Consider the following 27,090-nt stretch of genomic DNA (forward strand, 5'->3'; position numbering starts at 1 on the left):
AATTAGCATTAATAAAGAGATAAAAGTATAAATAATCTATCTGGTTCAGAAGGAAAGAAAAGAAGACGAAACTAATGAAATGTTACTTTTATTCTTGTGTTATATTAAATTCCAACGGTTTAAAGATTTATTTTGTTGATTTTATTCAAAACGTAAGTTGGTGGAAACTTCTGACTCGTTCGCAGAAAATGTGCCAATTGGTTTCGTATCTGCATTAAAAAAATATTGCCGTGTTATTTTTATACCACATTTTAATCAGATCATCTGATATTTTCCTTGCTAAGAGTTTGCGCAGATGGGTTTTTCGTTTTAAGTTAAAACTTCAATTGTTATATTTTAATGGTGTTTGGGAGTAAACTCAATTGTTATCTGTGCATCAAAAAATCATGAATAGTTTTAATCTCATGAAACTGATGTGGCTATAAAATACTTAATTATAAACATTTTTCTCTTAAAAAATAAACAAATTGGAAATAACAGTCGATATGTTTAATCATTCAAAATTAGGCACCTATTTTTATCTATTATTTAAGATAATTTAGGATTGTTAAGATTATTTAAGATCTATTATTCCGGCATTTAAGACTTGCCAGTCGAGAATTTGAAGAAACAAAAGTAATATAATTAATTGAAATCTAAACGTTATAAAAGTAATTTAAATATTAAGTTAAGTTGCACGTTAAGTTGACTACGAAACATTTATACTATAAAGTAAGTAATTTATGAATAGTCTTTACGATATTAAGGAAATAAAAGGAGACAAAACTAATAAAAAGGCTGCATTTATTCAAATAAATTTAAACCTATTAAAGGATTAAAAGTTTATTCTCTTCAAAATTATTAATTTTAAAGAAAAAATGGATTCATTTTCAATAAAAAAACCTCCCATTTTTTACTCTTAAAAAAACGAAAAAGAATTACAGCTTTGTAATTTTTATTCAGAAAAGTAAATAGTGTAATTATCTTTAAACATTGTCGACATAGCAAAAATGTAATTATTCTACATTCTATTTTTTTTTAATTTACTTTCCAAAAACAATTATTTTCAACTAAATATTTTCTCCTTCTAGTCCTTCTTATATGGTATAATCTTATGCTCCGTTAGACTGGCTAAGAGAAATTTTATTAAATTACTAAATATGTATAAACTTATGTATTAACAATATATTAGTTATATTTTTTGTATGCATTTCAGTTTTATTCTCACCGAATTGGCAACAAGACGCCAATCATGCCTGTCCTTTAGTAGAAGATGTTGATCTTATAGTAGAATCATCAAAAAAAGGTATGTATTCGTATAAATTAAATCTCATTTAATACTCAATTTAGTGTAACGTATAACTAAATTTGCATATTAATCACGCATTAAAAGCACATTAATTATTCGTGTTCGTCTATACTTTCTGCATTCTGTTCTTTACTTTCCATGCTTAAATTTGTTTATTTCTCTTGCAGCCACAGAGTCTTCTTCATCATCATCGTCCAAATCGAGTAGCAACAGCGCAACTTCACTCTCCCCCTCCACCCTATCCTTTTCAGAAATAGTTATAGGCAGACAGTCAGAATTTCAGATCGCTCCTTACAGTCACTGGATCGTCCAGATGAGGCAAAAAAGTCCGTCTTTAGTGCGTTTCAATTATACTTTGCCTATGGGTGCCCGACTCGGAATATTTGGAAGACGAAATCAACTACCAACACACACGCGGTATAACTTTTTGGAAATATTAACAACAGACAGTGCGAAAGTACTACGGATTGAAAGAGTAAGTATTACTTTAGTTCTTTTACCCTTAACTTTTTTTTGGACTGCATTTGGCCTGCACATTTTTCTTAAAACCGGCTTTGAACTGAACCTCAATTGTGTTATATGGAAAGAAAAATCACGGAAACCTTTCAACGTAAGACCGACGACAAGGGGATTTCAATGTATTATACGCATGTCATTGTATTATACACATTTTTTTATAACCGACTTTGAACAGTGGAACCAATTCCGAGTTTACGACTTGCAACTCCGTAGCTTTGTAATTTTGAACTCAACTGAAAAGAAAAGAGAACTTTTGGATCAAGTAATGGAACAAACTAACCTTCGTGGAGAACTTTTTTGATGGAATTGAACCTCATTTGTGTTATATGGAAAGAAAAATCATGGAAACTTTTCAACGTAAGCCCGACGATAAGGGGATTTCAACCTATGATCCGTTTACCACTTAAGATATTTTACGTCATCACTACGAGCTGGCACTGTTGGTATTAAAACCTGGGTCCTCTCAATGGGAGGTGAGCTCTCTATCCCCTGAGTCAACACTCCTCAAACTATCTTCTTGAGAAGAATTGAATGGCTGCTCCTTAAAACTGACAAATATTCTAAAAATTTGGAAAAAGAAATTTATGAAACTTTTTTCATAAAAAATATCGCCATTTTGGTAAAATCCGTTAAAATTAAAACAAATGAAATCAAATAAAAAAAAACAAGTTTTGCATACTTTTACGCTTTTAAAGACTCCAGATTTTTATTTTTATTTCCAATTAGCAAGGCAATAAATAGAATAATAAATAAAAGTTTAAAAGTAACGATCAAAATTCATTGTTGAGATGTCAAATTGTCTAGCGCGTCGCGCGTTGTTTCGGAGACATACTAAGGTGTTCTCGATTAATTAGGTCTGCCAAATTAGAAAGAGGGTCCAAATTAGTCTGAGTTTGAAATATTACATTGCTATGCAGATGCTCTGGCAGGGAGACATGTCTCGTCAGAAGACTGAACTGTGAGATGACTGATCCAGGGGTTCTATTTTATCCTATCTTGAATTTGGAATTTATAATATTTTCTGTTATGTACTTGATATGTAGTCTTAGAGAACGGAATGGTATCAGTATCGTAGTGCAGGAAATTTTGTTTATTGTAATCGGAAAACTTTATTTTATAACAAGTTTAAAAAATATGCCATAGTCTCTCTACAAAACCACATGTCTTGATCTTAAAGTCATTTCGTTAATAATGCCATCTTAGAGAAATTTCTTCTAAATCGGTAGAGCTCGAGGAACTCTAGACATAACTACAGATTTATAATAAAAAAATAATTACTATTCTAGCAAATGTATCATGAAAAATGAAGAAATATTGTTTTGCACTGAGTTAAAAACTGTACAAGATATGACTAGTTTAAGAAATACTACACAAGAGCGGAAAAAGTTCATTTTTTTATAATTTTGCAGTGAATCGTATTTCGCAACTTATAAAAAAAAGTAGAAAAAAAACAAGAGGCCATTTAAGTTAAAGAGCACAAAATAATAATGGGTTTTCCACACATATCATTTTGTATGTATGATATAATTTAATAACAAATGATATCTTACAATAATTGTCCAGACACTAAACTGTTATGGTATATGAAAAAAAAACATTCTTTTATGGAGATGATCCTCCACAAGGCCCATGTAATTTTTAATAAATAATGCCTAATGGCACAAAATGAAATTTAGAGAAAACCCCATATCATTTTGAGCCTGTACTTGAAACGCTTGAAAATTCTAAGTAGTTCAAAAACTACTTAGAAAATTATTTGAGACTCTTTAAGTTTTTAAGTTATTCAGACAATTCGATACACTAAAAAGTTATAAAAAAATATTTTTTTAATTTTTTTCAGAGTATGCACTGTATAAAGGAACTGCTTTAAATAACCATATCTTGCGCAATTTTTAGCGCTTCATTTTCCAAATTTTAAAACATCAATTTCGATATTATTTTTTAATTTTTCCAAAAATTTGTTTAATGTTATTGAATATTTTTAAAGTTATAGAAAAAGAACGTAACACAAAAAATTTCTTTTTTTATACACATGACTATATCTCCACAAATATCTAAGCTAGGCTTATGAAATTTCATGTAGTTTTTTGCAAAAAACAACCAAAATAATTGGTATAAGTTACAGGCTTATTTCTTGATTTCCCAGTATAGGGTGTTCAAAAATACTTGTTTTCTTTCGTAATTTATTGTTGGCCTCTTAAACCTCTGAAAGTTTTAAACTTTAGTGCTAAATATTGAAAATTGCATGAATAAATGGTTACAAATTAATCTGAAGTCATGAAATAATACCTTAAGCATTTCTTTAGAAATTTTTAAAAAAAATGCCAAAAACTGAAAGTTTTAGTAGTTAAAGAAAGTTTTAATGCCATAACTCCATTATACTAGGGTTACATATATATTTATATATATATATACTTAAACTTTAACATTTTTGTTAACTCTTACCTTTTTTACTTAACAAGGAGTTTCCAATGTTAATTAGGAAACATATATTACGCATTATACAGAAATATGACTATCGATCGATTTATGACTAATTTTTTAAAATTAAATTCGTTTTCATTGTTTTAAACTTTAACATTTTAGTTGACATTTATCTTACTTATTTACCAAATAGTTTTTATGCTTATTTGGAAACTATTAGCACATTTCACTAAAAAAAATTCTTGAAAGTTTAAATTAACTATCATAATAGTATGCTTTATTTTAAAACAAGTTAGATTAGAAATAATGTATTTTTGCTAGTCTTCTTTCAATTCTTTTCATATAACATTTTCAGTGAATTAATTTATTCATCAGATTCAGGAAACTTATCGTGACAAATTTTTAGACTCTTATAGAACGGATACAATAATTTATTTTTTTAAAGAACTCTTAATTCTTATTAAAAGTGCATTGCATTTAGTTTTTCTAAGTTTTATTCCGCACAAAAGCTATTGTTAAATTTTACAAAAATGAACAAAACAATACAGCAAATTTTCTGTTATCTTTACTTAATTTAGAGAATTTATTTAATTTTAATTTATAAACTACGCGAAAGCTTAAAAAAATAAAGTTGCTCTTATCCATTTTTCAACGATTAAAGAAAATTTATTTTGTAAAGAAGTTGGAACAAAAGCCGTATTCTTTGTATATAGAAAAAAAAATGCTTAATTGAAAATCCGATAAAAATTTATTTCCATTAGGGCTTAAGCTCTTTTAACTTTTTTTAGTCCGCTTTCGTTAATTTTTCTTTTGTTTTCGCGACACTTTTGCGTTATTTATTCCTTGTTTAATACTGAAAATTAAAGTTACGAGAAACAAAACAATTTATAATAGTTTTCACTCATTTATTAAGTCCATTAATTTATATAAAATGGAAGTTAAATTTTTATACTTACTTGTTTTTTTGTAAAAATGAGCGCTAATTTATGCAACACCGGCTATGGAATGCAATGCTAATGAGGCTTAAATATACTTTTTTATGGAGATAGCAACAAGTTATTTTTTACTATAGTATAAAATTATAAATAATTTTTCGTTTAAAAATTTTGTAATTATGCTTGAAATCAGAATCTATGAATTCTTTTAAAAATATAATATAATTCTATTAAGTTTGAAAAAAAAATATTTTGTAGCTTTTTTAGCTCAAAATAACTCTTTTTTTTTTACATTCTTATACATTGAGTTTCAGATATTTTGTAAGATATTTAAAACTCTTGCAACAAAACTAATAAATCACAATGGATAATTCTTAGCGATGATAGAAATCATATTTATTTATATAAAATAATTAATATATTTGCTCTGCATTTGCATATTTCTAAGCTTCTTCATTTAGACAGAAGTACGCGCACATGACGTAAACTGTCCTATAACATTGTTTAATTAAGGTTAGTGTAAAGTAAATTGCGAAATAAATTGATGACAATATCTCGTTATAAAAATATTGGCTAATTTAACTGAAAACACTCTTATGACTATATTGTTCAATTACCTAGGGAGTTCAGTTTAAAATTGAAATATTATCTATCGATACTAAAAAGCTGTAAGTAATTTTGTGGTTTAATAATTAGCTGAAAAACGAACAAAAATGTTTCAAATAATTGAAATTATTACCGTTATTGTTTCTTTTTAATTTATAATATGCATCGTGTTTACATCCATAAATAATGATTAAAAAGCCGGCCAGGTGACCGAGCGATTAGCGTGTCTGACTGTGAAGTCCATGGGCGCGGGTTCGAATCCCGCTCTGGGCATGGATGTTTCTCTCTGTGTGTTGTTCTCTGTTGTGTGTGATGTGTGAATGTGGACCACCCTATGAACGGGTATCCGTGGCAGTGTGGTGTGGGTAATGTTGCTCGCCTCCGTCACTTTGGTTCACTTGTACCCACTGGATAATGTTAAATGAACAACACTTCCGGCATCTTCCGAAGTAGAGAACAAAAACTCCGTACCTGCCGTTAGAAAAAAATAATAATAATTAAAAATGCAGTTTGTAAAAGAAGATGATTGAAGTGCTAATTTATTGTGTTTGATCCTTTCTTTTATATTTTATAATCACCTTTTATTGCCCAGGTTCGAACAAGGAAATTTTACCGTTCTTAAAATCAGCGATATCTTGATTTTTCTTCGATGAAGTTCTTAATTTATTTAACTAGAACAAGCTATATAGGAAGAAAGGGATTTTTCCCACACAATGGCAACAGTTTCTCATCATCTTATTACATATCTTTTAAGGCATTCTACCTAGATACTTATCCTCTTCGCGGCAGCTGGCACATGAGGCCTCTGTCAAGACATTACTTTACTGTTAAAATAACGAAACAATTTGATAAGCTTTTTTCCTTGTTGATAAAGCGCAGATTAATGTAAATCAAATTCCGATTTTGATACTATGTAATTCGTTTACTGCGCATAATAATAAATAAATTACATAGTTGTGCTTGGTGCTCTTGTGCTAATGGTCAATATCGCGCCGTTTACTGAATACTAATCCGGATTAAGAAAATCCGTACCATGTGTAATCCTTTGGATTCCAGATTATTAGCACCCCAATTAGATCACAGTCTACTATAAAAGTTTTTCTTGAAGAGCAACGGAAATGCTTTCTTATTTTTTAAAAGGTTTTCAGAAATAACTTGTTAGTATGATGCTTGTCATTAGCACGTTTAAAGTCAATTAAAAAAATAGAGCATATTTGATTATAACGTCAATTCCAATGAATGTTATAATATTTCGAAAAGAATATAAAAATTCAACACTTTTTTGCATTTCAACTTATATCTTTGTATTACAACAAGCATACATAAAATATTGTTTCAGACACTATGCACTGATTTCAAGTCTTTGAATTGTTTTCAAAAGCACGTGTTCACACAAATCAACCTGAAAAGTAGAGCTTTAGTTTGATTTGTTTTATTTATTTTTAATAAATTTAATTCATTTTGCAGGATTTCATTCCATGTTAATAAGAATACTCTCAAATATAAAGCTATCATTTTTGATATTTCAAGCGGACATTGAAAAACTAAGACAGGCATTAAGTCTCGCACTGAGAAAAAGTATGGTTAAAACTACCAGAATATGGTAAACTTTAGCTTGATGGGAACACAAAAAGCTCGTTAACTTTTACTAATGAACTTTGTTAAGGAGTTTGGCAAGATTAACAGCGAAATTTAGTTAATGTGATAAAATCTGGTGGCAAAAATCGTTATACCATAGAACGTGGCATTAAAACCACTTATTCGGTTAAATTTGCATTTTAATTTCGTATTTATAACTAAGTGTGTGGTAAAAAGACCTATAATTTTTAAAACCAGAATTTTCAGTGAACCGTTACCATGTGAAAGAAAACGTTACCAAATGAATGGCTTGAATAACATATATTTTTGTTATTACCATAATTATTGTCATTTTAACCAAAATTTCAATACCATTATAGTAGGGTGTTTTTACCAAATTTCTTTTCCTCCTTGCACAATTACGTGGTTTTCGACAGAATGCGAATCTTCAAATGTTCGATGAAATTACATCTTGATTTGTGTGTCACTTTAAAGCACCCTGAGAGTTTTACATTTTGTTTATCTGATTTTAAAACTATTTTTTTGTTGTTTTAAAACCATTTTAAATGTTAGTGTGTTCACAAGGGAAGCATATGGTTCTCTTTAAATTCCGTCAAATATTAAGTATTCATTCGCTCAGACTGATTTTACTTTTTATGATGTTATATTTTCTAATCAACTTTGTTTATCGGCAAATAACATTAAAAGTCAACAGCTTTTAATGAAATTCCTATTCTAAAATGAGAGGAGGTAGCAAATACTTAAACTTAATGAATTGTTCGCTTGCAACAGTTCACAAGAAACGACTTCAGAAACGAACTTATACTGCTTTTATTCTATATTACGTTGAATTTTCCAATTAAATTCGTACTTGATATATAACAGTAAGTCAAATTCCTTTGATAAAATTCGTATTCTAAAATGAGTGTAATTAGAAATTTCCTAAACATAATATATTGTTTGCTTGGAGCAAATTGCAGGGAACTACTTCAAAAATGAACTCATACCGCTTTATGTAATATTATTTTGAATTTTCTCATTAACTTTGTTAATTGGTACAGAACATTATAAGTCAACTTCCTTTATGAAATTTGTATTCTGAAATGAGTAGAGGTAGCAAAAATTCTTAAACTTAATGAATTGTTTGCTTGGAACAGTTCACAAGAAACGACTTCAGAAACGAACTTATACTGCTTTAATTCAATATTATGTTGAATTTTCTGATCAAATTTGTTAATTGATATGTAACATTAAGCAAACTTCCTTTGATGAAATTCGTATTCTAAAATGAGTGTAATTAGCAATTTCCTAAACTTAATATATTGTTTGCTTGGAGCAAATTGCAGGGAACTACTTCAAAAATGAACTCATACCGCTTTATGTAATATTATTTTGAATTTTCTCATTAACTTTTTTAATTTGTACAGAACATTATAAGTCAACTTCCTTTATGAAATTTGTATTCTAAAATGAGAGGAGGTAGCAAATTCTTAAACTGTATGAATTGTTTGCCCGCAACAGTTCACAGGAATCGGCTCCATCAAAAATGAACTCATACAGCTTTTATTTGATATTATGCTGAATTTTCTAATCAACTTTGAGTTATTCAGCATTATTGAGTTATTGAGTAATCAGCTTTGAGTTATAAAACAAGTGAAGATATTAATTTTCTATATTTTGGAAGAAGTTTGAAAGAAAAGACTTCCTTAAAAATAAAAAAAATATTGGACTTTTAATCATTCATTTTTTTACATTATATATAAGGAATATAAGCGCAGCACTGTTTTCATTTGATAATCATTATTTTTTTGTTTGCTATGATTTCGCTACAATTTCAAATTATACCAATTTTCATACAATTTTGTTAAGTTAACTTTACTTTTCATAAATGAAAAATGATATCTATTTCAATCGAACTAAATAAGCTGTTCCAAAAAACAATGTAAAAGTATATTAATAATAGAGGAGAAATGTTAAAAATATTTAAAATTAACTATGAAATATTTTTCTAATTAAAATATTAAGCATTCTTATTTTCCAACTTACATTTTCGATGAAAAAAAAATACTTTTCTTATTTTTAATTATTCTTCACTCAATATCACGTATTATATAAGAATATTCAGTTATCTTTATACCTTTATTTATTTTCAAAACTTTTTCCTTCTTTCTCTCGAAATAATCTGTTGCAGAAGCTTAAAATTTAATATTCTGCTCTTATTTTGCAGTCCACATGATTAAGTTCTAATAAGATTATTTATTCGTCGCATAGTTAAGCTAAGTTTTTGGACTTTTTAAGTACCTCCCAAAAGGTAAAACGTAAAATATTATGCTTGAGACAATATAGCATATTGAAATTTCAGCATTTTGGTTGATTGTATAAACTAGTTTATTGCATGTTAAACAAGTTTTATAATAAAATAAATCAAAGTTCTAAATTGAATTGCTCGTAAAGTGCAAGCTAATGGCCTTATTTGCCGAAAGTAGAGAAGAGAATTTAATATGTTTACATTTTATGAAGCAAAAGGATAAGGGACTTGATTAAAAATGAATGCATTTTTGATATCGTCATTTTCTTGATATTTATTAAATTGTTGCCATGCCTGTATTTTATTCCTACGAAAACTTATTGATGATATACCTATCTCAACCTTATTTAGCTGGTATATTTTTTTACATGAAATTTTGGAAAACTTTTTAGAAATTGAGTTACAGAAAATAAATTAATTAGGATCTTTAATGTATTCAAACGGCTTTATAGTTAAACGTAGTTTGGGATATAATATAAAAATTTAGATTCAATTCAGTTCAATATCAGATTTTTGACATTTTTTCTTGTTTAAATATATTTCTATGGTTACACTTGATTCCTAAGTCACATTAGTTTAATTCAACCTGCAGAATTTGTAGCAATATTAATATTTTGTTCTTAATATTTTTAATATAATTTAAAAGTGATGTAAATTTTGTTGAAGCTTTAGCTAAGATAAAAAAAAACACTAATTATGCAATTGATAGTTTTACCTACGCTGAATTGAACCGCTTATACTGCTTTGTAATGACATGCGTGCGTGTGTATTCTTCATTCCGTTGCTTTAAGTCAGTGTATTATAAATTACATCATCTGCTTTTTCTCATTATTTATAAATAAAAATAAGTAATAGAGATAAAATGTATTTTTCGAGAGATTTTAGCTATTTCTGATCAGTTAATTTATAAAATAACTTTTACATTTTTTTATTTTTCTCTTCCACTTTCGATCATTAGTTATTTCACAGAATAACTAGTTATTTTATAGAATAACTTGGTAAAGTTAGGAATTTTTTTCATCTATTATACTTCAACTGACTTGTCTTGTTATTTCGTGAAATACCTAGTTTTTCTACGAAATAACTGAATTAAACACTTAAACGGTAGCATATATAACTTTAAGGTGTGCCGACCAAGTGACCGAGTGGTTAGCGTGTCTGACTATTGGCCACGGGTTCGAATTCTGCTCAGACCATGGATGCTTCTTTCTCTCTCTGTGTTCTATGTCCCTTCCTCTTTGTTTGAATGTGACCCGCCCTATAAACGGGTTTGTGGTTGTGTGACGTGGGCGACGCAGCTCCACCACCGTGGCTTCACCGCAGGTGCCCACTGGGCAACGAGAAGAGAGTAGCAGTTCCGGCATTTCTGTGGCCAATGGGACAAAACCCCTAGTGCCACCATTTAAAAAAAAAAAACTTTAAGGTGTATTGATAGTAATTTTACTAGTTTATAGTAGTAATATATATAAACTTTTTACGTATTTTGCTATATCTTCGCAAATACTGAAGCGAAATTAAGAACGCTTGCACACATATAAAGCTTGTTTATACAAAGATAGTTCTATATGAGTTTTTTTAATATTTATTATCATTAATTTGCAAAGGGTTAGAAAAGTTTGAATTATTAGGTATAAAAATTATAACTACGAATTTTACCTGCACAACTTTATTTGTGAAGAAAACTTAGAAATTTGAAGAAAATTGGTTGAATAGTTTTTGAAAAATCAAAATTTAAAATAAAACTTCTTTGTATGTGGAAAAAGTGAAACTAACATTAAGGGTTTTAAACTTTCACCCGTTCTCCTGTATAAGCTGGGAGAACTACATTTTTCGCATAGTGGCTACTCCACATATTTTAAAAATCAAGAATCCAAATCAGTTGGGGAAAAAGTATGCATACTTTGAGAAAGTACCTATTTTGTGTTTGATTTCGTAATTTAAATATTGTCTGCGCAATATAATTTGCAGCTTCTAAATTGAGTTCTAATACGTGAAAATCCAATCATTAGGTCAAACAACAGTTAGTAAGTTGATTTCCAATTTTTGCAAATTGAACACGGATTTCAAATAAAACATTATAGATGTACTATGGTAGATATGACAAGTATGGAAGAAACTACCATAATATCATAAATTTACAGTGATTTTTAGCGCTATGGGAATACCAAAAAACTCAATAATATTTACCGAAGCATTTTGGTAGTGATTTCAGTAAAATTAATGATAAAATATGGTTTTTAATAACTGGCAATGTGCCGAACAGCCTGTATAGGGGTCAGGGAACTGGTCTTGCATCAGAAAGGTTCTAGGTTTGAATCCCGGGCAAGACATGGATGTTCTGTCATTCTCTCTACTATCTGTCCTTACTGTGGGAGCAAGGTTGGCCCACACAGTGCATCTGGGAAATGGTGTCCCGGGAAAAGTGACTAACAAATCTGCCCTTCAGATGCCTGTATAACGTAGGTCATTCCTTAGACGGACATTGAAAAATAAAATACGTGACACACTGGTGAGATTTGGTAATTTTATCATGATACCTTAGACCATGGCATAGACCATTTATTCAGTAAAATGTACTTTAATGCAGTTTTGTATTTCTTACTAAATTGTGTGATAATAAGAATTATAATTTTAAAAACCAGAATTACTGGTAAACTGTTACTATATTAACGGAAAAATTATCAACTGAGTGATTTAAATAGTGTATATTTTGGTTTTATTAAACAGAATTATGGCTTTTTTTACCAGAAATGACATTACCATACAGTGCTGCAATTCTATTTTCTTTTCTCCGTGTATATTTAATACAAATAATTTATTCCGTTTCTATTCGGTTTATTATAATTTAATGATATTTCAAAAACCATATTACTAAAATCAAATTTATTATAACTATTATCTTTAATCAAAAGCAAAAGTCTAACTGCTTTTAGAAAATCTATTTTTTTAATACAAACTTCTGAATCCTGACATTATTTCTACACGTGATAAGAAAATATATTAAGAAAGTAAATCCTATTTTATGATGAGCCTTAGTAACAACCTTAAGATGATCGTTCGAAATCTTACATCATGTTTTGTAATCGCGTTAGGAAGCTCGCTAAATTTCGTAAAAGCTTAGAGGCGAAGTAAAAGTTCCCATACTTTGGCTTTATGCTATAATAACATCTTTTGTTTCACCAGAACAATTCTAATAAAAAAAGTGAATAAAGTTATAACAGTGTCAAATGATATTAAATCAATGTGGTATTAGTTTAAACTTACGAGGTATTGTAAATCAAGAAAAAAGTTTATAAAATGGTTTTCTCTTTTTATAAAATAAGTTTGTTTGTCGTGAAAAGCTATATAAATAAAATAGAATGTTAGTATCGATTTTCCTTATACGAATCAGATATTTTAAACCGATTCTTACCAAATTTGGTGCACATACTTGTCAGTTTTTTGTTCTATTTATAAGTTCTCGCTGTAGGCCTAATGGAAAATTTTGAATGAGATTAATAAAATGTTTTTATTATTAGCCATTGTTCTAGCTTATGGTTCTATTTAACAAAAAATAAGTTTCATGAAAAACTTAAAGTAAATTTTCATAATTATTTTATTTTATTTCATAACTGGTGTTGTATAGTCGATCCAATTCTGCGTTTAAGACTATCAACGTTCAACTCTGTAATCTTGTGATTTTGAAAACAAACCCAAAAGACGAGAACACCCTTGGTTCAAGCATTGTGACAAAATAGCCTTCGTGGGGGACTATTGAGATATATGGCGGGGTAAACCACGAAAACTTCCCACGGTTAGTCAGACGACAAGAGGACTCCAACCCAAGGATTCTAACCAACTACCACAGCAAATATTTCACTTCGTAAGAATATTTTATGAGGCTGGAGCATAATTCGCATAAATCATCCACCGGTTAGATTCAGACCTGGGTTACATTATAGGGAGGTGAACGCTCTTCTTTGACACTACAGTTCTTTTAAAATTATTTGGCCTTGATCTCTTGTTAGGTTAGCGCAAGTAAAATCAACATAACATGAGCAATTGCACCTCAACCGCTTTATCAAGAAAATAAATACATCAATTGGAAACAACAAATGAAATAATGAAATGTTATTTATTTTCATTACATACTTCCTTATTGTAAATGAATGAATGTCTTTATGTGTATATATATATATATATATATATATATATATATATATATATATATATATATATATATATATATATATATATATATATATATATATATAAGCATAATAAATAAAAACAAAGAAACACGAAGAAAATTAGGAAAAAAAGTAAGTTTTATTTATTGCGCATAAGCTGCAAGTAATTAGAACTCATAAAAAAAATAAGTTCAAAATGTAAAGAAAACAAGGAAAAAGTTACAGAACAATGAAAAAAGGGGAAAGAAAGAAAAATAATAATGAAAATAACGAAAAATAGTGGGGAAAATTTTAAAAATTTTAAAAAATCTGGAAAATAAAAGATATAATCTTTTCATCAGCTCACGCGATTATATCCGCAAAAAAGAGTGCTTTCTAATATTGCATCAATATAGCCAAAGCATTATAGTTAATAAAAACTGTTATAGTTAAAAAATAGTATATAATATTTCAAATCATTCTTGAAAAATTTCCAATTCTTGTAAGCTCATTTGATTTCGTTGCTCGCTTTGTAAATTTAATTTTATGTTATATTCTGTTTTTTCTTTATATTTTATTTTCTGCTTTTGCGCGATATTTTTCCTTATTGCATTCTATTTTATTTGTTTTAATTTTTTTGCAAAATGTTTGAGTGCTTCTCACACAATAATATTGATATATTTTGCTTTGGCTATATTGATGCAATATTATAAAGCACTCTTCTTTGCGGATATAATCGTGTGAGTTGATAAAAATATTATATCTTTATTTTCCAGATTTTTTTAAATTTTCATATTTTTTTTATCCGGCTTTTTGTTATTTTTGCTTTTATTATTCTTTTTCCTTCTCTCATTGTTCTGTACTTTTTCCCTTGTTTTCTTTACATTTTAAGCTTTTATATATATATATATATATATATATATATATATATATATATATATATATATATATATATATATATATATATATATATATATATATATATATATATATATATATATATATATATATATATAAGTTCAAAATGAAGAATAAAACAAAGAAAAATTATAGACACATGAAAAAAAGGGGGGGGGGAAATAATAAGTAAAAAATAACAAACAACAGTTTATATAATATATTTAAAAAAAATAAAAAAATAAAAAAAAGGATGAAATTTTATTTAAAAAACCGGAAAAAAAAGATATAATCTTTCTTTCAGCCCACACGATTATATCCGCAAAACAGAGTGCTTTCTGATATTGTATCAATAAAGTCAAAGCGAAATATATTAATACAATAGTGTGAGGAGCACTCAAAAAATTTTTTTATAAAAATAACAACAAATAAAAAAGATCACAAAAAGTAAAAATAGCATGTAAAAACAGAAAATAAAATAAAATAAAAAACATTTAAAAGGGACTATAAAGCGAGTAGCAAAATCAGATCAACTTACAAGGACAGAAAATTTTTCAAGAAGGATTTAAAAATGTTTTCGCAGAAAGATTGCCAGATTACAAAATATGAAAACAAAAGCGCAAATTGAGTGTAACAAGAGGGTTTTAAAGTGTCGTTCTTACTGTATATATATATATATAATTACACAATTATAACCCGTGGATCTAATTGTGTGAGTTGATGGCGAGATTATAAATTTTCATTTTCCAGATATTTAATGTTCTAAATTTTTTTGTAAATAATTAAAGTTCGTAAAATGATAAAAATATTTTACTTTTATATTATTTTTATTTTAAATTTTCTTTTATATTTTTCCATGTTTTCTTTCTCTCTGTATATATATGTTATGCATGGCTTTTTTAAGAACTGCTACGCTATTCTTCTCCTTCGAATCGTTCATATTCGATTTTAAAAGTAATAATGCATGTAACAATTTCTTCGAGCACTTTCTTCCAAATGGAAGCCGTACTTCTTACACTACTCTCAATTCTTAAGCCTCAAAGAATTCATATTTTCTGCCTTACATCCTCCAAAAATTACGAGTAAAATTCGCTCAAGCGAATCGTAGTACATTTTTTGGTAGCCGACCAGGAGCGTTTCATAAACTTCTCTTTCCGCCTCCCCACCCTTTAACTCTCTTCCAAAACTTCCAGCCACCCCCCTGTTACTCTCAAAACAAAAGCAACGCCATATAATCTCATGCTCGTAAATACTTCTTAACGTTTGCTTCTGTCAGGAACAATAAAACTTCATTCTTCTTTTGATTCTCTTTCTTCTTCATCTTATTCTCGTTTTGCTAGAGATTGCCCACCAGGAGAGAACATTTTTTTTTCTTCTTAGGTTGTCCATCCATTCCTTCATTTGTTCTTCTTTGAGGGGAAGCTTGTAACAGCAGATGGTTTGATTGGAAAAACGGTTTTAAACGGTATGTCCTGGAGTCAAAAACGGGTTTCATTTCGGTTACTGTTTTATTGTAACGTCCCTTTTTGCGGATTCTCAAGAAGAATGTTATTGTATTTCGCGGTAGCTCCTTATTGACTTTTTGAAGAACTATTGTATGATGGTTTGTTCCTCAAGAGAGTTCTTTCTTTTTTTTGCCCTCATTCAATGGAGCAGTTCCGAGAAGTCTTTCACTAACAATTTTAAAGAAATAACTAGTTTTGATTTTGGTGAACTATACTTCTCCACTTTTATACATCATTTCTTTTAACTGAAATGAATAAAACTAAATACATTGTGTTAGCTACAAAATTATTATTTTTCCTTATTCCGTTTCCAATTTCATGTTATAACATTCTTTGTGACATGTTATAGCATTATTTTTGTTTCTTTTATAAAACAGCTTTTATAAAATAGTTAAATTCAATGGTAGAAATTCAATCGCAAAATTTAAGTAATTTATATATATATAAAGTTAAATTTTAATATTTTATAACTGTCACTGAATAGTTGACCTGAATTCGGGTTTACAACTACCGATGTCCGACGCCGTAGTCTCTTAATGTCAAACCCAATCCAGAAGACAAGGAAACTCTCATATCGAATTTGAATGAGGGCGAAATTTGCTTTCACGGAAGACTTTTTGATGGAACTCACCCTCATTTGCTTTACATGGAGAAGAAAACCACTAAAATAAGTCACGGTTAACATGACTGAAAGAGAACTCTAACTCATGATCCATCTACCACTGAAGATATTTTTAAAATTTTATTATTGAAATTTTTGTTAACTGATTGTTTCTAGAAAAAACAAAACTATTGATATTTTTATCCTTAAAAAAGAAGAAATAAAATTTTAAATATTTGTAACGAACTTTCAAAGTTCCTTACAAATATTTAGAAATCATGCCAGGAAATTGTGTTATCAAATCTAACAAAAATAGGCATTTGATTTAAATTTACCTCAAATTTATTTATTTTTTAAATTATGTTAAAACCAGTTATCTTTTACAAGCTCTTTAAATACTGTATGTGATATTTTCAAACATCAGATTTTTATAAACCTACACATTTAAATGTTTGTAGAAAGGAAATAATGTTCTTAGTTTTATATTAAATACGTACTTACAAAGGATTGTCGCACGTTCACGAAGCATTTTTTTCATTAAAGATAATCTATAAAACGCGCGATTAATTTAAATTAAACTAAGTTATCATTATTTTAAGAGGATCTTTGCTAAAATAGAAAAAAACTATTTGAGTAAACCATTAAAAAAAACTAGCAAAAACTATATCAGAAAGAAAGCGAAATTATTAATAAAGACTCATTCAAGAGATTCATTAAAGTAAAAATTATGTCAAAAAGACAAATAGCCCTTCAAACTCTAATAACGGTCATAAACGGCAAAAATATTTCAATAATCACTGATCGTAAAGGCTTTTTTATATCCGTAAAGCTATTATTACCATAAAATCACAGCTCTGCAGAGTACATTTTTAATAGTATAATATAAGGCTACTGACCGTCAAAGTAACGCTATGCTTATTAAAGTTATCTTCAACTTAAGCCTTTGCGTTTGAGGCTCTTGCGATTTGTTTGTCAGATAAAATGCAGATAAAAGGCGAGATAGAAGCACTGTGCCACCGGCTGTGTTTGGACTCGAGACTTGTGTGTAACCTCCACAGAAAATTGGCGTATAATTTTTAACCTAGTTTGGAAATTTTATAAAGCAACCGCTTGAGATTAGCGGTCAACTCTACTAATATTACTGGAGTTCATTACACCTACTATTAGGCTATTTTTTCAAAAACGGGAGCTGGGCGTATCTCCAAATTTTAAGAAAATTTCTGGAGGGTTAAATATTGCAGAAATAAATTAGCAAATAATAACAAATTTTTGTTTTAATTTCACTCTTATTAAATTTTTCTATGCATATTTGTTGCTTAATTATCTTAAATATAGTAATTTTTTACATTTAAAAACTATAATTTCAAATTTCTCCTAATGTTGCAAACGAAAAATAATCTGAATGTGAATCAGCTGTAGGCTTCCTTCGAATCAGCTGAAATGATACGTTTTTGAAAATTTGGATTTACCACAATTAGTTGATCAATAAAAAGCTAAAACTTTGACTTCTACAGTATATTTCTTGGATAAAAACGAACTCAATACTTTTACATGTCTATACATTCTAAAAACATAAATTGAAAATTTACATTAAAAAGTAAAAAAAAAAAAACTTTTTTTAGGAAATATATCAAAATATAAAAAATTATAAAAATCTCATAATTATGTTTTTTAAATATATTTTACATTTGGATATAAAAACAATTAAAGTAAATTATCGAAGTCTACAATGACGTAGTAAATCATTGAACACAACGGTTCATCATCACTCTAAAAATTAAAGGTTATCGGAATTTTGCTTTTCCAGATTGTAATTGTCGAATTCATAATTTTAAATAGTAAATTTCAACAGTCAACACATAATCATTCTGGAAAATTACGAAATTAAATTTAAAACTACTTACACATCATATATAATAGCATGCCCACTAATGGGCATACTATTGTGAAACTGAACAAAGTCTCAAAAGTTACTTCTGATACTAGCTGGAAACATTATGTTTGGGGAAAAATTTCAATATTCGAACTTTTAATAGTTGAATTTAAGATATACTTTGCTCCTATGATGAGTGTGTTGCATTTTAATTGAAACATCTGACAATTTATATCCGTCGTTGGCGTTTTAAAATGCGTTAGGTTAATTGGGAGCATTTCCAACATTTTCCAGCAAGTCTGATATTTTTTAGGCTTACTGCAGTCCATTCATGCGTCCCTAGGCTTATTAGAAAACGATGGAAATTTTTTTAATCAACCTGAATTTACTTTTGATTTATTGCAGTGGACCTGCCCTTATACAAGTGTTTTAAATAGCGGAGTATAACTGGGGAATTATAACAGTGACATACATCAAGGTCATGGCACAATTTCAAAATCAAAAGTTCGGTGACATACAAATTTACAGCCCCCCTTGTTATGCCTTTTCACTGAGCAAATAAAGCTATCAATCAGTAAAGTTTTGATTTGAATTTCCTTAGACTTATTTTTAGTGACTTTGTTTTCTTTCATTTAACAAATTTATTTTTGTACAGTTGAGCTTTTCTCTTACCTAGCTGTGCTTTGCCGTATTATAGAAGAAAAAAAACAATTGCTTTAAGATTAATTTAGTGAAAAGTGGCTTGACAACTTTTTCTTTCCTTTTTCTAATTCTACGAAGTCCATAATAGAATTTGAGAAAGAACTTACCAAATAAAATTGAATTTGGAAAAAGAAAATTCGCAATGAGCAGCGTATTAATACAAAAATACCAAGTATGTAAAAATCTGATTTTTTTTGTCGCGTACTTCATTGCATTTAATGATGTTTTATTGCTGTTTCGCAGTTTATATACTTTTCAATACGTATTGAATGCTATGGAAAATAAAACAGATGGGGTTTTAATTAACAATGGAAATTATCCTCATCATTACTCTGAATCTTGTTTTAATTTAATTTATACTCTTTATTTGAACTTATTTTAGCTAGCTTTCATTTTTCTCAGTTCATTTCAATTTATGTTTAATGAGGTCCTTTACAGTGATCTTTCAATGCACTGTAAAAAATCCCAGTATAAAATATGATATGAAGTATCGATACTTTGAGTGCATCCTCTGTGAAATCCAGTTTTGATGTAATATCGTTAATTTGATGTAAAATTCATATAATATCATAATTTGTTTAGTAATATTTATTTAGTTAGAGTGATTCTGTAATTTTAAGGTAATTCCACTCTAAAAATTTCGGTATATCAGATTTTTTATTACGTATCATGCCCTGGATAAAATAGATTTTATGGTAAAAAGTACCGGTTTCCTGAGTACCGATGCTTTGTACCGTAATTTGATCTAGTATTTTTTACATTGTGCTCTAAGATGATTGCAATGAGCCCAAACATTTTTAGGCTATTTGAAAAGTGTATGGAGACTTTTTCAATTATCCAATGAGTGCTGCTTAGGAAAAATCCGAATTTTCCAATTTGCTTAAGTCAGATATAACGTAGTTTTATTACAAAAATTTGCATTTAAAGCTTTTGATTCATTTCTCTTTTAATACATTTGGTATTATGAGCCATTATTTTAAAATGCATATTTTTCTTTTCATTTAGAAATTGTACAGTGTAGAATTCATTCAATACCTAGAAAGGGGACTCTGGTACATTTCCGCTTATAATGATGGAGACCTTATGATGGATATTGCATTTATAACGCAAAGCACTGGTAAGTATTGTGATATTTATTAATAAATAATATTAAAGTGTTGCACTGGTAAACTGGTTAAGACTCTATGCTGATGTTGTAAAGAAACGGGATTAGATCCCCGGTGGTGACAGGAATCATACTCAGCTCCTGATTGGTGCATAAAGTGGCTGATGAGCAATGATAACCATATTGCCACCATAATAACTTTGAACTAGAATTTCTGGAGTCTTCATTCTCCCCTTGAAGGACAACTGACTGTTGAGTCTATATTTTTTTATTATTTTTTACATAATATTGTAGTTTGCTTTAAAAAAGAAAAACTACTACTTTTACTTCCTTCCCCCCATCCACCAAAACGTAGCTAAGAACACTCAAAATGGGTTCATAAAGTTAAAGGGAAGTAATAAAACATTTTTTTTTAAATTTTAGATAGCGGCAGAAAAAAGGTAAAAACTATGCAGTCTGTAAAAGTATATACTTTTATTATCATTATATTTACACTATAATAGCAAGCTTTTTCTTTTACTTATTTTTCTGTCTCTTACCTTCATCGCGTAAACATTGTTTTATTTCAGATGAATCCAGTTTAACTTGTCCATATGATTGTCATGGTCATGGCAGATGTGTTATGGGAAATTGCGTTTGTAGTCCTGATTTTGCAGGAGATTCATGTGCATACCGTAAGTAAAAACAGTACTCTCTACTTTATACCTCTTCGTTAGAGTTCGTTATAAGGTATTTCGTTAGAGCTCGTTATAAAATGAAATGATTTTTTAAATATCAAGTTTGTTTTAAAACAAAAAATGAATAAATACATTTAGTTGCTAAGTCTTTATCATTAGTTACTTATTTATACTATTTAGTTGTATGCATAGATTTCCTTTTGTAAGATTTTTTTAGAGTTGTAGATATCTATCACTACAAAAGTCGAGAACAACTCACTCCCCACATTGGTGACCTTCGAACGTGATGTGAGCATGCCAAACTTATCAGAAACTCTCACTTCGATCTGAACACGCTTTTATTGACAGTAACGCCCACTTCGAACTGAACACGCCTACTTCGATGGGTGGTCCGCATTGAACAGTTGACTTGCTACTTGTAACTGCGATATTATCCACCTCCTCATGCTGTTGCTACTCAGTTTCGATCACATATAACGTACAACGTATACACTCGACCTGCTAAAAGTCAACACAGGAGTAACCACGACCGTGAACTTAATACAGCTCTCACGATCAGCACCCAAAAGTATGGTGATCTTAATACAGCTCTCTCGGCTTCTCACAAAACTGCAATGAATCAACTAGTGGTATCCATTCATCGAATTCTATCACTGCTATAATTCTGTTGGGGGAGTACAGTAGAGTATCTACCACTACAAAAATATAATACCTATTCACTAGTATATACGACATGTTAACTCAATTCTATGGTGGGGTATCTTTTCATAGATGAAGTGGGGTACGTTTTCATAGGTTGACTTTGTCGATAGCTACCATCCCCACAGAGTACACACATTTCATCTAACTCTATTTAAAGGTAGAATCCTGATAAAATTAGCCAATAATTTCAATATAAATAGTATTTTAGTTTCATTTACTATTAAAATTACCTTGTACTTCTGAAAAGTCTGAAATGTTTTGATGCATCGCAACATTAGCATCGCCAACAAAAATTAACAGCTTTTTAGTTGGTCGAGTATTAGCGATACATCGCTAAATACCACAAAATCCAAAACATATTAATTCATATGTATGAAAAACATAGTAATTCATAAAAGTACATTTAGAAAAATAACAATTGAAATAGCCCCTAAATCACCAATGTCAGGCTCAAATAATTCAACTAAATCAAATGCTGAGACTACGAGTATATTGCTCACTCAAAATTTTTATGTAATTTAAATTTCTTATCTTTATCGATGTGTAGCATGACATTTACTATTTAATTTATATCAGTTTGTATAAAATGGTTTTCATCTGTAAAAAAGGAATCTTTAATAATTTAATCTCACTTTGTATAAAGTCATTTTAACTATTATAGAACATTTTGAAAATAAAAAGTATTTTAGAGTAAGTTAATGCCAAAAAAAAAAAAAAAAAAAAAAACACCCGACGGTAGATTGTATTAAAAGTTCTATAAAGTTTTTAGTTCAGAGCAGAAAAATTTCAACTAAATCAAAATCTTAGACAGTATTATTTATTCAAAAAATTTATAAATTTTCAATTAGATCTCTTTGTATGTATTTCAGGCATTTACTTACATTAATTAATACAGGTCTTCATACATAGAAAAAAAAATTCATACTTTAAACATTTAATGTTATTCTGCATTGGATTAGTGCAATTGTAAGAAAATGATTTGAATATAAATAGTATTTTTGAATCATTTATTACCAAAAATGATACCCGATGATCGTATATATATCAAAACTTCCATAGCAGTTGCCAGTGCAGGGCACAAATAATTCAACTAAATCAAATCCACAGACAGTATTATTCAATGTTGATAACTGTGACTTGCCTTGAGCAAGATGAATCATTTCTATGAAATATTACAAGGCATAAATACTTCCCCGTGATAAATTGAACGGACATCCATTTTCTATTCAGCTTTTGAAAGATTGACAGATCTGATATCGCAGAAACTTTTTTTTTCACGCGAAAAGCTGAGTGTAACTGAGAAAACAATTTGAAAACAACTTGCCTCTCCTGAATTCGAAATTTGATTCTCTTCAATAAACTGAAGCTGTCAAGATTTTCAAAAATCCTAAGATTTGAAAGTATTGCTTTCGTCGTTGTTTCATTTCTATGTTTTTTTCATTCAGTTTTGAAAAAAAATATTCATTTAATTAGTTTTTAATCGAAATATATCTGAAAAAAATATTGAAATGATAGTTATTTGGCAATTTATTCATAATTGTGAGAGTTAAGAAAAGATAAATATACATAATAATATATTACTAAAAATTATTAATTAAAAAGATTTATTTTCTCGAAGCTTAAAACAATTAGAAAACAAATTACTTCTTATAAATTCAAAATTTGATTCTCTTCAATAAACTGAAACTGTCAAGATTTTCGAAGAATCCTAAGATTTTAAAGTATTGTTTTCGTCGGTGTTTTTATTCTATGTTTTTTATTCAGTTTTGAAAAGAAAAATATTCATTTAATTAGTTTTTAATCGAAATATATTTGGAAAAAAAGTAAAATGATAGTTATTTGATTATTTATCTTGATGAGTCTTAAGAAAAGATAAAAGTACTCAATGCTGGGTATTTAAAGTTATTCCACTGAGATCCAATGCTCAACTTTGGAATTTTTCTATAAAGCAAGTTTCTAAAAAACGTTTTGATAAATGGGAAGAAAATTTCCTAATTTTCTTTTATACTCTTGCTATCCATTCTTTTCATAAGTTTTTAATTTATTCCTTTCTTAAAAATCCAACCACAAGTATGCATAAATACAATATTCTTAAACGCATCATTTTAATATGTTTTGAATGCATTTTGTGTTTTAAAGAAACTTTTTTAAACTAACTTTTTTAAAGTAAAATACAATTCATAAATCACTTGAAACGTTTCTGCTTTGTTAAAAAAATTTATTCAGTACTTAAAGCTAACATATCTAATGAAAGAGAACGTATTTTTCAAATTTTTTTGGAATTGATTTTCGTATAGACAAATATTTCGTAAATGCATTGAGTATATTTCACACATCATTCCATGCCAAGTTGTTGTTTCTCGTCACATCGATATAATACTCGTTTTCGCTTTGTCTAATATGTAACTCAGAATCAAAAACTTGTAGCTGTGCATGGTGAATACGTATTGCAGAATATAACGATAAAAAAAAACACTGGATTTGCATGACAAAAGATGATGTTGCAAACTCTATCGCTCATGTAAGTGGTTTGTAAATCAAGGAAACTGAAACTGTGATGTATTATGGTAGTTAAAGGAGAAATTGAATACTTTATAAATCATGTCAATATTATTTAAAACATAGCATTCAAAAATTAATTCTTGTTGACTGAACTGCAATCAATAACAGTCGTGTTGGAAAAGCAAATTTTTGCAGACGATATCGTCTTAAGTATTTTATATGGCACTTTCGGATATGACTCATTTTCGTGTTGTTGCCACGAAAAAGTATCAAAAGTGAGGCTGTTGCAGACTTTTATTTGTCTGTTAAATCTTCCTTCGGTGACTCCAGCCATCCTCTCAATCCGTGCTCTCTCTCTCTCTCTCTCTCTCTCTCTCTCTCTGTCTGTCTGTCTTTCTAAAAATGGGGAATAATGATTGATTCCAGATATTGCAAGCAACAATACGAGAAAAAAAAATTTAAAAATGACTCAAACCATTGAATTACAATCTTCATTTACTAAGCTGAACCTAAAAAAATCATGTCAGATACGTTTAGAGATGCATTGAAAGAAATAGTAATCAAAAATTAAGGAATAAATGAAAGAAGCATATTTCAATTTAGGAACATAATTCAATTTTAAAGTCAGACTCCAAGATGCATACATTCAAATATTCAAATCGGAATTTAACTCAATTTTAGAAGTTTCATTTTTCACATTTCCTCACAACCCGATATATTTTATTATATATAAATTTATATACATATTTTATTATAAATAAAGATAACAACTAATGTAAACTATGTCGATCGATACATTAATATGTGCATGCTTTTTGATACATTAATTCTCTTCAAATCTCATCATCTTTAATGAGTATTTTTTAGATTATTATTTTTTCTTGTAAATTAGGCATCTGTCCTGTCCTGTGCAGCAACCGAGGTGAATATATAGGTGGTGAGTGCGTCTGTAGCCCTGGTTGGAAAGGTAAGGAGTGCCAACTTCGAGAATATGAATGCGAGAAACTGGACTGTAATGGACATGGCGAGTGCATAGAAGGGGCATGCAGATGTTTTCCAGGATATAAAGGATATCACTGTGAAGCAGGTGATTTAATTGTTTTACTCTTTTCACCGGAAACGTTAAAGTTTGTTATGTTGAATGTCTTAAAATTGAGCCGTGATGACTCAGTGGATAGAGTACTTACCTCCCAGTGAGATAACTAAGGTTCGAATCCTGAATGGCTGATTGATACGAATTCCGTAACCTGCTTGCACCGTTCACAGCGTTGACGTAAAATATCCCTAGTGATAGATGGATCGTGGGTTAGAGTCCCCTTGCCGTCATTCTAACCGCGAGAGGTTTTCCTCTCCGTGTAAATCAAATGCGGGTTAGTTTCATCAAAAAGTCCTCCACAAAGGTAAATTTATCCCAATACTTGACCCAGCAGTTCCCTTGTCTTCTGGATTGTGTTCAAAATTACAAGGCTACGGAGTTGAACATTGATAATCGTAAATTCAAAATTGGGGTGGTTGTTCAACGACGGATATAAATTAAAAGCAAATGTCTTAAACGTAATTAGAAAATGATGTAAGAGTATCGTGCAGAGAGGAAATGAGATATTACCCGGGCTCTGCATCTTTCGAAATAATGGCAAATCATGACTTAATGGTTATGAGAGAAGAATGACGCGGCACGCTATCATGAAATTAATCGATTTTTTTTCGAAGTCAAAGTGCTTTATGAAATGATCTGTAAAAAATCATATGATTAATTGAAGAGTATATTTCATATGATTAAGAATGAAGATTAATATTTAAAATTGAGTACCCTTCATTGGGTTTTATTACGTATAAAAAATGAAGTACTCAAATATTAGCTTTCATTCAAACGACATCCGGTTATTTCAAAAGACGGATGTGTAGTTTATATTAAGACTTCAAATAAAAAGAGAAAGTTTTATTTTGTTTTAAGAATTTCTTGCATGTAAGAAAAATGGCCTACTTAGCAAACTAAAACGACATTTTTAGTTTGTCTTGCCAGAGGACAGTTTTCTTTTCAGAAAGATAATATTATTTTTTAGCATTTTTCACTTTTTTTGGAACAGTTCCACGTATTTTCATTGGCAGCTTTAGAATTTTTCAACGCATTGGATAAGTAGAGTTATTGATTTTTGTTTAAATATTCACTTTTTCCTTTGAAAAAGATTAAGATGTTCTCCCCTCTAATTAAGTTAAATATACTTATTTCATTAATAATTTTTACTAGAATCTGTAAACAGAGTAATAAGAGAATAAAGAGAGTGAAAAAAATTTAAAATAAATATAAAAACTATATTTACTGTTAAGGAACGTGTCAGGTAACAAATTGTAACGAAAAATTTTGTTTTTATATTTATTAAACACATATTATTAGCTTTGTTATGGATTTGAAAATATGTTTTCACTTACTATTGTTTACTTAATCAGTTTGATAATAAAGATGTAAAATATTTTTGTTTGCATTTTACATTTCCTTTTAATTCATTTGGAAACTGTAAATATTTCACGGAATAAAATAAATTCAATGCATGCAAATTTAATATCTGTAACAATATTTTCATTAGTTGTTTTTAAATTTTTAATAAAATCACAAAAAAATTTAACTTACTATTTATGGTTTATCAAAAATAGCGATTGAAAAAGTCATAGTGGTTGTATAATTTAAAATTATTTAATGATTAAGTTAAAATTCTAATCAT

General features: G+C 28.8%; 1 protein-coding gene across 1 annotated transcript in view; it reads left to right on the top strand.

Moving 5' to 3' along the window:
- The window catches only part of LOC107455277 (teneurin-m), a 467,942-nt gene that overhangs the window by 318,685 nt on the left and 122,167 nt on the right, over positions 1–27,090 (top strand). The window contains exons 8-12 of the mRNA XM_016072782.4: positions 1,196–1,285; positions 1,456–1,763; positions 20,390–20,501; positions 21,059–21,163; positions 25,263–25,457. Of these exons, the coding sequence (XP_015928268.2) occupies positions 1,196–1,285; positions 1,456–1,763; positions 20,390–20,501; positions 21,059–21,163; positions 25,263–25,457 (810 nt within the window). The remainder of the gene's footprint in view (positions 1–1,195; positions 1,286–1,455; positions 1,764–20,389; positions 20,502–21,058; positions 21,164–25,262; positions 25,458–27,090) is intronic.

Source organism: Parasteatoda tepidariorum, chromosome 1 (assembly GCF_982258835.1).
Source record: "Parasteatoda tepidariorum strain Cologne lab strain chromosome 1, Ptep-v5.0, whole genome shotgun sequence".
NCBI classification, from domain to species: domain Eukaryota; kingdom Metazoa; phylum Arthropoda; class Arachnida; order Araneae; family Theridiidae; genus Parasteatoda; species Parasteatoda tepidariorum.